Source organism: Oncorhynchus clarkii, chromosome 3 (assembly GCF_045791955.1).
Source record: "Oncorhynchus clarkii lewisi isolate Uvic-CL-2024 chromosome 3, UVic_Ocla_1.0, whole genome shotgun sequence".
Taxonomy (NCBI): domain Eukaryota; kingdom Metazoa; phylum Chordata; class Actinopteri; order Salmoniformes; family Salmonidae; genus Oncorhynchus; species Oncorhynchus clarkii.
The window spans coordinates 90426640-90440020 of record NC_092149.1 but is presented as its reverse complement, the minus strand read 5'-3'; the positions used below and the strand labels follow the sequence as shown (position 1 = coordinate 90440020).

The following is a 13381-nucleotide window of genomic DNA, read 5'->3' as shown; positions in this document are numbered from 1 at the left end:
TGTCACCATCACTCCTAGCCACACCTCCTGGGATCCAGCAGCCAATCGAGAGCGAGGAGGGCGGGGCTACAGCATCATCCCCCCTGTCACATTGGAGTGTAGGCAGGAACGGGAGGAGTCACAGAGCAGTGAGGGTTCCGTCCCATTGGCTACCTCTCCACCTCCCCAGGGTTCACAAACTCCTCCAGCCCTTGTTCAGATACTTACATTGCTACCTCCAAGTTCCTGTTTTCTAATCCATCCACCAACCACGTCATTTCTACACTGCCCTACAAAGTGCTGTAACTAAGTAAAAACATTTCTGACTTCAGTCTTTTTCAAGTCTAGACAGCAATTTCTGATTCTTCATGACTTATTCTGAACAACTGGCTTGTTCTTGTGTCAGGAAACTAAATACCACATTAATCAGATAATATACCTGGCCATTACAATAGATCAAACATATTGACCAAATTTATAGTTACTGCACTTTGCCTTTTTTGGGCAGTATTGTCCTCTGTGCTGTATAGTAGTCCAGAGAGAGGAAGGAAGACTTCTGGGTTGAAGGATAGGTGGACAGGACCATAGCATGGTGCTCCTTCTACCTATGACCCCTGATCTACAACCTTACCATGACCCCATGCTTCCTGCTTAGAGCACTGCCTATCGTCAATACTGAGCATGCTCATCTGTTTCCTAAGGTAACTTCAGGATGTTTAGAAAAACGCCCTAACCTCTGGTGCCTGGTTCTGGTTCTCACCTGGAATGACTCCTATTGTTTTAGACCCAAATGTTATGTCACTGCAGCTCCGTCTGGTGTCAGTTTCATTACAGGAAACATTTGGGCCAGCAGCATCCAGCTGTACCTGTTCACTGGAAGTGTTTGCCATTTACAGGAAACATTTGGGCCAGCAGCACCCAGCTGTACCTGTTCACTGGAAGTGTTTGCCATTACAGAAAACATTTGGGCCAGCAGCACCCAGCTGTACCTGTTCACTGGAAGTGTTTGCCATTTACAGGAAACATTTGGGCCAGCAGCACCCAGCTGTACCTGTTCACTGGAAGTGTTTGCCATTACAGAAAACATTTGGGCCAGCAGCACCCAGCTGTACCTGTTCACTGGAAGTGTTTGCCATTTACAGGAAACATTTGGGCCAGCAGAATCCAGCTGTACCTGTTCACTGGAAGTGTTTGCCATTACAGGAAACATTTGGGCCAGCTGTACCTGTTCCGTGGAAGTGTTTGCCATTTACAGGAAACATTTGGGCCAGCAGCACCCAGCTGTACCTGTTCACTGGAAGTGTTTGCCATTACAGAAAACATTTGGGCCAGCAGCACCCAGCTGTACCTGTTCACTGGAAGTGTTTGCCATTTACAGGAAACATTTGGGCCAGCAGCACCCAGCTGTACCTGTTCACTGGAAGTGTTTGCCATTACAGGAAACATTTGGGCCCCCCTGTAAGCTATATGACTGCCGGCCAGCCACAGGGCCCCCTGTAAGCTATATGACTGCCGGCCAGCCACAGGGCCCCCTGTAAGCTATATGACTGCCGGCCAGCCACAGGGCTCTCTTTATTCATACGCCAGCCACAGAGCCCTCTGTAAGCCATTTGCCAGTCGGCCCGCCACAGAGCCCTCTGTAAGCCATTTGCCAGTCGGCCCGCCACAGAGCCCTCTGTAAGCCATTTGCCAGTCGGCCCGCCACAGAGCCCTCTGTAAGCATTATGCCTGCTGGCCAGCCACAAAGCCCTCTGTAAGCCATATGCCAGACAGCCAGCCATAGAGCCCTCTGTAAGCCATATGCCAGACAGCCAACATAGAGTACCTGTTCACTGGAAGTGTTGTCCATTTAGTTGTGTGGTGCAGCTGTATAGATTTGCAGAGATACAGCTGTATTCATGTATCTAACGTAGCGCAGCTCAGTGAGTGAGAAACTGCCTCCAAGCATGTGCATGACATGGCCTCCACACATACTGCCAACATCATCTCAATCATCAACCTTCCAAGCCATGCTCAACTCCAGCACTCCTTACTGCCACAGACAGTTGTCTCCTTGTCTGTTAAGACCTCCACATCCTGGAGCTCAGCTACCTGCTTTTACCCGTCTGTCTTAAACATTCATTGCTACATTTGAAGGTCCATTTTGTCTTGTTTGATGTGTCTAGAGTTCAGTCTGGTCAGCTCTGGGCTGCTGGACTGGATTGTCTACTCTTTACCCTCATCCCCTCATTTACAGACTTCTGTTAACCATATGCCAGTCAGCCACAGAGCCCTCTGTAAGCCGTATGCCAGCCAGCCAGCCACAAAGCCCTCTGTAAGCCATTTGCCAGCCACAGAGCCCTCTGTAAGCCATTTGCCAGCCACAGAGCCCTCTGTAAGCCATATGCCAGACAGCCAGCCATAGAGCCCTCTGTAAGCCATATGCCAGACAGCCAACATAGAGTACCTGTTCACTGGAAGTGTTGTCCATTTAGTTGTGTGGTGCAGCTGTATAGATTTGCAGAGATACAGCTGTATTCATGTATCTAACGTAGCGCAGCTCAGTGAGTGAGAAACTGCCTCCAAGCATGTGCATGACATGGCCTCCACACATACTGCCAACATCATCTCAATCATCAACCTTCCAAGCCATGCTCAACTCCAGCACTCCTTACTGCCACAGACAGTTGTCTCCTTGTCTGTTAAGACCTCCACATCCTGGAGCTCAGCTACCTGCTTTTACCCGTCTGTCTTAAACATTCATTGCTACATTTGAAGGTCCATTTTGTCTTGTTTGATGTGTCTAGAGTTCAGTCTGGTCAGCTCTGGGCTGCTGGACTGGATTGTCTACTCTTTACCCTCATCCCCTCATTTACAGACTTCTGTTAACCATATGCCAGTCAGCCACAGAGCCCTCTGTAAGCCGTATGCCAGCCAGCCAGCCACAGAGCCCTCTGTAAGCCGTATGCCAGCCAGCCAGCCACAAAGCCCTCTGTAAGCCATTTGCCAGCCACAGAGCCCTCTGTAAGCCATTTGCCAGCCACAGAGCCCTCTGTAAGCCATTTGCCAGCCACAGAGCCCTCTGTAAGCCATTTTGCCAGCCACAGAGCCCTCTGTAAGCCATTTGCCAGCCACAGAGCCCTCTATAAGCCATTTGCCAGCCACAGAGCCCTCTATAAGCCGTATGCCAGCCAGCCAGCCACAAAGCCCTCTAAGCCATTTGCCAGCCAGCCACAAAGCCCTCTGTAAGCCATTTGCCAGCCACAGGGCCATCTGTAAGCCATATGCCAGCCAGGCAGCCACAAAGCCCTCTAAGCCATTTGCCAGCCAGCCACAAAGCCCTCTGTAAGCCATTTGCCAGCCACAGGGCCCTCTGTAAGCCATATGCCAGCCAGGCAGCCAGCCACAGAACCCTCTGTAAGCCATTTTCCAGCCAGCCACAGAACCCTCTGTAAGCCATTTGCCAGCCAGCCACAGAACCCTCTGTAAGCCATTTGCCAGCCACTAAGCCCTCTGCAAGCCATTTGCCAGCCACTGAGCCCTCTGTAAGCCATTGCCAGCCAGCCACTGAGCCCTCTGTAAGCCATATGCCAGCCAGCCAGCCACAGAGCCCTCTGTAAGCCATATGCCAGCCAGCCAGCCACTGAGCCCTCTGTAAGCCATATGCCAGCCAGCCAGTCACTGAGCCCTCTGTAAGCCATATGCCAGCCAGCCAGCCAGCCACGGAACCCTCTGTAAGCCATATGCCAGCCAGCCAGCCACAGAACCCTCTGTAAGCCATATGCCAGCCAACCAGCCACAGAGCCCACTGTAAGCCATATGCCAGACAGTCAGCCATATGCCAACCAGCCATCCACAGAGTCCTCTGTATCCATATGCCATCCAACCAGCCAGACACAGAGCCCCCTGTAAGCTGTATGCCTGCCAACCAGCCACAGAGCCCTCTGTAAGCCATTTGCCAGCCACAGACCCCTTTGTAAGCCATATGCCAGCCAGCCAGCCACTGAGCCCTCTGTAAGCCAGTTGCCAGCCACTGAGCCCTCTGTAAGCCAGTTGCCAGCCACAGAGCCCTCTGTAAGCCAGTAGCCAGCCACTGAGCCCTCTGTCAGCCATTGGCAGCCAGCCACAGAACCCTCTGTAAGCCATATGCCAGCCAGCCACAGAGCCCCCTGTAAGCTGTATGCCTGCCAACCAGCCACAGAGCCCTCTCTAATCCGTATACCTGCCAACCAACCAGCCACAGAGCCCTCTGTAAGCCATTTGCCAGCCAGCCAGCCACTAAGCCCTCTGCAAGCCATTTGCCAGCCACTGAGCCCTCTAAGCCATTGCCAGCCAGCCACTGAGCCCTCTGTAAGCCATATGCCAGCCAGCCACAGAGCCCTCTGTAAGCCATATGCCAGCCAGCCAGCCACTGAGCCCTCTGTAAGCCATATGCCAGCCAACCAGCCGCAGAGCCCTCTGTAAGCCATATGCCAACCAGCCATCCACAGAGTACTCTGTATCCATATGCCATCCAACCAGCCAGACACAGAGCCCCCTGTAAGCTGTATGCCTGCCAACCAGCCACAGAGCCCTCTGTAAGCCATTTGCCAGCCACAGACCCCTTTGGAAGCCATATGCCAGCCAGCCAGCCACTGAGCCCTCTGTAAGCGAGTTGCCAGCCACTGAGGCCTCTGTAAGCCAGTTGCCAGCCACTGAGCCCTCTGTAAGCCAGTTGCCAGCCAGCCAGCCACGGAACCCTCTGCAAGCCATATGCCAGCCTGCCAGCCACAGAGCCCTCTGTAAGCCATATGCCAGACAGTCAGCCATAGAGCCCTCTGTAAGCCATATGCCAACCAGCCAGCCAGCCAGCCACAGAGTACTCTGTAAGCCATATGCCAACCAGCCAGCCAGCCAGCCACAGAGTACTCTGTATCCATATGCCAGTCAGCTACAGAGCCTTCTGTAAGCCATATGCCAGCCGGCCAGCCACAGAGCCTCTGCAAGCCATATGCCAGTCAGCCACAGAGCCCTCTGTAAGCCGTATGCCAGCCAGCCAGCCACAAAGCCCTCTGTAAGCCATTTGCCAGCCACAGAGCCCTCTGTAAGCCATTTGCCAGCCACAGAGCCCTCTGTAAGCCATATGCCAGACAGCCAGCCATAGAGCCCTCTGTAAGCCATATGCCAGACAGCCAACATAGAGTACCTGTTCACTGGAAGTGTTGTCCATTTAGTTGTGTGGTGCAGCTGTATAGATTTGCAGAGATACAGCTGTATTCATGTATCTAACGTAGCGCAGCTCAGTGAGTGAGAAACTGCCTCCAAGCATGTGCATGACATGGCCTCCACACATACTGCCAACATCATCTCAATCATCAACCTTCCAAGCCATGCTCAACTCCAGCACTCCTTACTGCCACAGACAGTTGTCTCCTTGTCTGTTAAGACCTCCACATCCTGGAGCTCAGCTACCTGCTTTTACCCGTCTGTCTTAAACATTCATTGCTACATTTGAAGGTCCATTTTGTCTTGTTTGATGTGTCTAGAGTTCAGTCTGGTCAGCTCTGGGCTGCTGGACTGGATTGTCTACTCTTTACCCTCATCCCCTCATTTACAGACTTCTGTTAACCATATGCCAGTCAGCCACAGAGCCCTCTGTAAGCCGTATGCCAGCCAGCCAGCCACAGAGCCCTCTGTAAGCCGTATGCCAGCCAGCCAGCCACAAAGCCCTCTGTAAGCCATTTGCCAGCCACAGAGCCCTCTGTAAGCCATTTGCCAGCCACAGAGCCCTCTGTAAGCCATTTGCCAGCCACAGAGCCCTCTGTAAGCCATTTTGCCAGCCACAGAGCCCTCTGTAAGCCATTTGCCAGCCACAGAGCCCTCGATAAGCCATTTGCCAGCCACAGAGCCCTCTATAAGCCGTATGCCAGCCAGCCAGCCACAAAGCCCTCTAAGCCATTTGCCAGCCAGCCACAAAGCCCTCTGTAAGCCATTTGCCAGCCACAGGGCCATCTGTAAGCCATATGCCAGCCAGGCAGCCACAAAGCCCTCTAAGCCATTTGCCAGCCAGCCACAAAGCCCTCTGTAAGCCATTTGCCAGCCACAGGGCCCTCTGTAAGCCATATGCCAGCCAGGCAGCCAGCCACAGAACCCTCTGTAAGCCATTTTCCAGCCAGCCACAGAACCCTCTGTAAGCCATTTGCCAGCCAGCCACAGAACCCTCTGTAAGCCATTTGCCAGCCACTAAGCCCTCTGCAAGCCATTTGCCAGCCACTGAGCCCTCTGTAAGCCATTGCCAGCCAGCCACTGAGCCCTCTGTAAGCCATATGCCAGCCAGCCAGCCACAGAGCCCTCTGTAAGCCATATGCCAGCCAGCCAGCCACTGAGCCCTCTGTAAGCCATATGCCAGCCAGCCAGTCACTGAGCCCTCTGTAAGCCATATGCCAGCCAGCCAGCCAGCCACGGAACCCTCTGTAAGCCATATGCCAGCCAGCCAGCCACAGAACCCTCTGTAAGCCATATGCCAGCCAACCAGCCACAGAGCCCACTGTAAGCCATATGCCAGACAGTCAGCCATATGCCAACCAGCCATCCACAGAGTCCTCTGTATCCATATGCCATCCAACCAGCCAGACACAGAGCCCCCTGTAAGCTGTATGCCTGCCAACCAGCCACAGAGCCCTCTGTAAGCCATTTGCCAGCCACAGACCCCTTTGTAAGCCATATGCCAGCCAGCCAGCCACTGAGCCCTCTGTAAGCCAGTTGCCAGCCACTGAGCCCTCTGTAAGCCAGTTGCCAGCCACTGAGCCCTCTGTAAGCCAGTTGCCAGCCACTGAGCCCTCTGTCAGCCATTGCCAGCCAGCCACAGAACCCTCTGTAAGCCATATGCCAGCCAGCCACAGAGCCCCCTGTAAGCTGTATGCCTGCCAACCAGCCACAGAGCCCTCTCTAATCCGTATACCTGCCAACCAACCAGCCACAGAGCCCTCTGTAAGCCATTTGCCAGCCAGCCAGCCACTAAGCCCTCTGCAAGCCATTTGCCAGCCACTGAGCCCTCTGTAAGCCATTGCCAGCCAGCCACTGAGCCCTCTGTAAGCCATATGCCAGCCAGCCACAGAGCCCTCTGTAAGCCATATGCCAGCCAGCCAGCCACTGAGCCCTCTGTAAGCCATATGCCAGCCAACCAGCCGCAGAGCCCTCTGTAAGCCATATGCCAACCAGCCATCCACAGAGTACTCTGTATCCATATGCCATCCAACCAGCCAGACACAGAGCCCCCTGTAAGCTGTATGCCTGCCAACCAGCCACAGAGCCCTCTGTAAGCCATTTGCCAGCCACAGACCCCTTTGGAAGCCATATGCCAGCCAGCCAGCCACTGAGCCCTCTGTAAGCGAGTTGCCAGCCACTGAGGCCTCTGTAAGCCAGTTGCCAGCCACTGAGCCCTCTGTAAGCCAGTTGCCAGCCAGCCAGCCACGGAACCCTCTGCAAGCCATATGCCAGCCTGCCAGCCACAGAGCCCTCTGTAAGCCATATGCCAGACAGTCAGCCATAGAGCCCTCTGTAAGCCATATGCCAACCAGCCAGCCAGCCAGCCACAGAGTACTCTGTAAGCCATATGCCAACCAGCCAGCCAGCCAGCCACAGAGTACTCTGTATCCATATGCCAGTCAGCTACAGAGCCTTCTGTAAGCCATATGCCAGCCGGCCAGCCACAGAGCCTCTGCAAGCCATATGCCAGTCAGCCACAGAACCCTCTGTAAGCCATATGCCTGCCAGCCAATCACAGAGCCCTCTGTAAGCCATATGCCATCCAATCAGCCAGCCTCAGCCCTCTGTAATCCATATCCCAGCCAACCAGCCACAGAGCCCTCTGTAAGCCATATGCCAGCCGCCCAGCCACAGAGCCCTCTGTAAGCCATATGCCAGCCAGCCAGCTACAGAGCCCTCTGTAAAAACATATGGCAGCCGGCCAGCCACAGAGCCCTCTGTAAGCCATATGCCAGCCACAGAGCCCTCTGTAAAACATATGCCAGCCGGCCAGCCACAGAGCCCTCTGTAAGCCATATGCCAGCCAGCCAGCCACAGACCCTCTGTTAGCCATTTGCCAGCCACAGAGACCTCTGTAAGCCATTTGCCAGCCACAGAGCCTTCTGCGAGTCATATGCCAGCCAGCCAGCCACAGGGCCCTCTGCAAGCCATACGCCAGCCAGCCACAGAGCCCTCTGTAAGCCATATGCCAACCAGCCAGCCAGCCACAGAGCCCTCTGTAAGCCATATGCCAGCCAACCAGCCATAGAGCCCTCTGTAAGCTGTATGCCTGCCAACCAGCCACAGAGCCCTCTCTAATCCATATACCTGCCAACCAACCAGCCACAGAGCCCTCTCTAATCCATATACCTGCCAACCAACCAGCCACAGGGCCCTCTCCAAGCCATACGCCAGCCAGCCACAGAGCCCTCTTTAAGCCATATGCCAGCCACAGAACCCTCTGTAAGCCATTTGCCAGCCACTAAGCCCTCTGTAAGCCATATGCCAGCCAGCCAGCCACAGAGCCTTCTGTAAGCCATATGCCAGCCACAGAGCCCTCTGTAAGCCATATGCCAGTCAGCTACAGAGCCTTTTGTAGCCATATGCCAGCCGGCCAGCCACAGAGCCCTCTGCAAGCCATATGCCAGTCATCCAAAGAACCGTCTGTAAGCCATATGCCAGCCAGCCACAGACCCTCTGTAAGCCATATGCCAGCCAGCCACAGACCCTCTGTAAGCCATTTGCCAGCCACAGAGCCCTCTTTAAGCCATTTGCCAGCCATAGAGCCTTCTGCAAGTCATATGCCAGCCAGCCAGCCACAGGGCCCTCTGCAAGCCATACGCCAGCCAGCCACAGAGCCCTCTGTAAGCCATATGCCAGCCAGCCAGCCACAGAACCCTCTGTAAGCCATTTGCCAGCCACTGAGCCCTCTGTAAACCATATGCCAGCCAGCCAGCCACAGAGCCTTCTGTAAGCCATATGCCAGCCACAGAGCCCTCTGTAAGCCATATGCCAGTCAGCTACAGAGCCTTTTGTAGCCATATGCCAGCCGGCCAGCCACAGAGTACTCTGTATCCATATGCCATCCAACCAGCCAGACACAGAGCCCCCTGTAAGCTGTATGCCTGCCAACCAGCCACAGAGCCTTCTGTAAGCCATATACCAGCCACAGAGCCCTCTGTAAGCCATATGCCAGTCAGCTACAGAGCCTTTTGTAGCCATATGCCAGCCGGCCAGCCACAGAGCCCTCTGCAAGCCATATGCCAGTCATCCAAAGAACCGTCTGTAAGCCATATGCCATCCTGCCACAGAGTCCTCTGTAAGCCATATGCCAACCAGCCACAGACCCTCTGTAAGCCATAGGCCAGCCAGCCACAGACCCTCTGTAAGCCATTTGCCAGCCACAGAGCCCTCTTTAAGCCATTTGCCAGCCATAGAGCCTTCTGCAAGTCATATGCCAGCCAGCCAGCCACAGGGCCCTCTGCGAGCCATACGCCAGCCAGCCACAGAGCCCTCTGTAAGCCATATGCCAGCCAGCCAGCCACAGAACCCTCTGTAAGCCATTTGCCAGCTACAGAGCCCTCTGCAAGCCATACACCAGCCATCCACAAAGCCCTCTGTAAGCCATATGCCAGCTACAAAGCCCTCTGTAGCCATATGCAAGCCAGCCAGGTAGCATCAGAGCTCTCTGTAAGCTTTATGCCAGACAGCCAGCCACAAAGCCCTCTGTAAGCCGTATGCCAGCCAGCCACAGAGCCCTCTGTAAACCATGTGCCAGCCAGCCAAACAAGCCAGCCACAGTGCCTTCTGCAAGCCATACGTCAGCCAACAGAGCCCTCTGTAAGCCATATGCCAGCCAGCTACAGAGCCCTCTGTAAGCATTATGCCTGCTCGCCAGCTACAGAGCCCTCTGCAAGCCATACACCAGCCATCCACAAAGCCCTCTGTAAGCCATATGCCAGCTACAAAGCCCTCTGTAAGCCATATGCCAGACAACCAGCCATAGAGCCCTCTGTAAGCCAAATGCAAGCCAGCCACAGAGCTCTCTTTATCCATACGCCAGCCAGCCAGCCAGCCACAGAGCCCTCTGTAAGCCATATGCAGCCAGCCACAGACCCTCTGTTAGCCATTCAGCCAGCCACAGAGCCCTCTGTAAGCCATTTGCCAGCCACAGAGCCCTCTGCGAGTCATATGCCAGCCAGCCAATCACAGAGCCCTCTGTAAGCCATATGCCATCCAATCAGCCAGCCTCAGCCCTCTGTAATCCATATCCCAGCCAACCAGCCACAGAGCCCTCTGTAAGCCATATGCCAGCCGCCCAGCCACAGAGCCCTCTGTAAGCCATATGCCAGCCAGCCAGCTACAGAGCCCTCTGTAAAAACATATGGCAGCCGGCCAGCCACAGAGCCCTCTGTAAGCCATATGCCAGCCACAGAGCGCTCTGTAAAACATATGCCAGCCGGCCAGCCACAGAGCCCTCTGTAAGCCATATGCCAGCCAGCCAGCCAGCCACAGACCCTCTGTTAGCCATTTGCCAGCCACAGAGACCTCTGTAAGCCATTTGCCAGCCACAGAGCCTTCTGCGAGTCATATGCCAGCCAGCCAGCCACAGGGCCCTCTGCAAGCCATACGCCAGCCAGCCACAGAGCCCTCTGTAAGCCATATGCCAGCCAACCAGCCATAGAGCCCTCTGTAAGCTGTATGCCTGCCAACCAGCCACAGAGCCCTCTCTAATCCATATACCTGCCAATCAACTAGCCACAGAGCCCTCTGTAAGCCATTTGCCAGCCACAGACCCCTCTGTATGCCAGCCAGCCAGCCACAGAACCCTCTGCAAGCCATTTGCCAGCCAGCCACAGAACCCTCTGTAAGCCATTTGCCAGCCAGCCACAGAACCCTCTGTAAGCCATTTGCCAGCCAGCCACAGAACCCTCTGTAAGCCATTTGCCAGCCACTGAGCCCTCTGTAAGCCAGTTGCCAGCCACTGAGCCCTCTGTCAGCCATTGCCAGCCAGCCACAGAACCCTCTGTAAGCCATATGCCAGCCAGCCACTGAGCCCTCTGTAAGCCATATGCCAGCCAGCCAGCCACTGAGCCCTCTGTAAGCCATTTGCCAGCCAGCCACAGAACCCTCTGTAAGTCATATGCCAGCCAGCCAACCAGCCAGTCAGCCATAGAGCCCTCTCTAAGCCATATGCCAGCCAGCCAACCAACCAGCCAGCCAGCCACAGAGCCCCCTGTAAGCTGTATGCCTGCCAACCAGCCACAGAGCCCTCTCTAATCCGTATACCTGCCAACCAACCAGCCACAGAGCCCTCTGTAAGCCATTTGCCAGCCAGCCAGCCACTAAGCCCTCTGCAAGCCATTTGCCAGCTACTGAGCCCTCTGTAAGCCATTGCCAGCCAGCCACAGAGCCCTCTGTAAGCCATATGCCAGCCAGCCAGCCACTGAGCCCTCTGTAAGCCATATGCCAGCCAGCCACAGAACCCTCTGTAAGCCATTTTCTAGCCACCGAGCCCTCTGTAAGCCATTTTCAAGCCACAGAGCCATGCAGTTGTGGTTTTGCAGGTCTTTTATAAGAGCTAAGGGTTGAATCAAGAAGTGCAACAAAAGAGTGTGTTGCTTGTGTTCTTGTCATGTGCTTGTCCTCTTCTCTTCTGTCTTCTCTCTTCTGTTTTCTCTCTTCCTCTTCTTTCTTTGGAGGGCAGATTGGATATGGTCTTTAGTGTCTCCATTCATCCAGCTGTGGCTGATCTGTTTGTTATTGATGGATAATCCAGAGATGCTGTACCTCAGCCAGACATCATGTCAACATAGTCAGCCTGCATAGACTGTCTCCACTGTGACACCTTATAGCAGGTTTCTAGTGGAGACAAAATGTCTGTTCTAGGGTTGCAAAATTCCTGTCACTTTCCCCAAATTCCCTGGTTTTCCAGAAATCCTGGTTGGAGGATTCCGGGTATGTTTTTGCTGGAATTTATGGGAAACCTGGGAATTTTGGGGAAAATTTACTGGAATTTTGCAGCCCTGGTCTGTTCCTTCCAGTTCATCCTGCTTCAGCGGTCTCTGTCTCCATCACTTCATTCTCTCATCCTGTTTTCTGTCTGTTTTTAAAGCTTCATTCTCTCATCCTGTTTTCTGTCTGTTTTTAAAGCTTCATTCTCTCATCCTGTTTTCTGTCTGTTTTTAATCACTTTATTTTCTCATACTGTTTTCTGTCTGTCTCTCCAGATGCTGATGGGATGAGTGTAGGTGAGGAGTCATTCAACCTCAACGACCCAGACGAGGGTTTCTCCTCAGGGGCTTCCAACAGCAGCCAGCCCAGCGCCACCAAGCCTGGGGGCCCCGGGCCCCGGGGGGGTAGTCAGAAGAGCAGCAGCGTCAAGAAGACTGTCACTGCCAGACTGTCCCGAGAGAGAGAGCGGGAGCTGATGCATAGGGAGAAGGAGATGGAGAAGATGAAAGACCAGGAGAGAGCGAGGGAGAAGGAGAGAGAGCTGGAGAGATGGAGGGAGAAGGAGAGGCAGAGAGAGAGGGTGGCGGAGAGTCGCAGGGAGCTGTTCTCCGCCGTGGTGGCCACTCCCACAGCAGCTCTGAGACGACGTCAGCAAACACAGACCCCTTCCCCTGCTCCTCCCCCCGTCACCATGGACACCATCGACATCGAGCTCAGCCCAATCAAGAAGCAGCAGTCCTTCCCTGGCCCCTGCCCCAGCCCCTCCCCCGGCACACTGGTCCGAACAGCCAGCTCCGCCTCCTCCAAGTCGTTGTATGAAGGTGTGAACATGAACCTGAACGGCAGCATTAGCAGCCTGGGGAGGGCTCTGGGAGGTTCTGGGGGGCTGGAGGGGGCTCTGGGAGGGCTGGGTGCCAGCGTGGGGGGAGGAGGGACCCACCGCTACTCCACCATCAGCCTGCAGGAGGAGGTGCTGGCCCGGCCTGAGGAGAACCAGGAGCTACTCTCCTCGGGAGCGCCCCTCACCAAGCAGTCCCGCTCCCCCAGCTTCAACATGCAGATCATATCACAGGTGTAGCCTAGCCTGGTGGGGTTGGCGGGGGGGCCTGGCAGGGCGGGAACTGGTGTGGAGGTAGACTCGCGCACACACATATAGACACACAAATTAATACATGCATATATATACAGGTGTGTGTGTATATATATGTGTATATATATATATATATATATATATATATATATATATATATATATATATATATATATATATATATATATATGTATGTATATATATATGTGTGTGTGTGTGTGTGTATATGTATGTATATATATATATATATATATATATATATATATATATATACACACATACATACATACATACATACATACATGCGCACACACACACACACACACACACACACACACATCTCACACACACACATCTCACACCCAGCAGTCG

The 13381-nt window shown here is 54.1% G+C and overlaps 1 protein-coding gene across 1 annotated transcript in view; it reads left to right on the top strand.

The window, feature by feature from the left end:
- The window catches only part of LOC139406209 (hyccin 2-like), a 160735-nt gene extending 147672 nt beyond the window's left edge, over positions 1-13063 (top strand). The window contains exon 12 of the mRNA XM_071148715.1: positions 12195-13063. Within this exon, the coding sequence (XP_071004816.1) occupies positions 12195-12997 (803 nt within the window). The 3' untranslated portion in view covers positions 12998-13063. The remainder of the gene's footprint in view (positions 1-12194) is intronic.
- Positions 13064-13381: the final 318 nt, after the last annotated feature.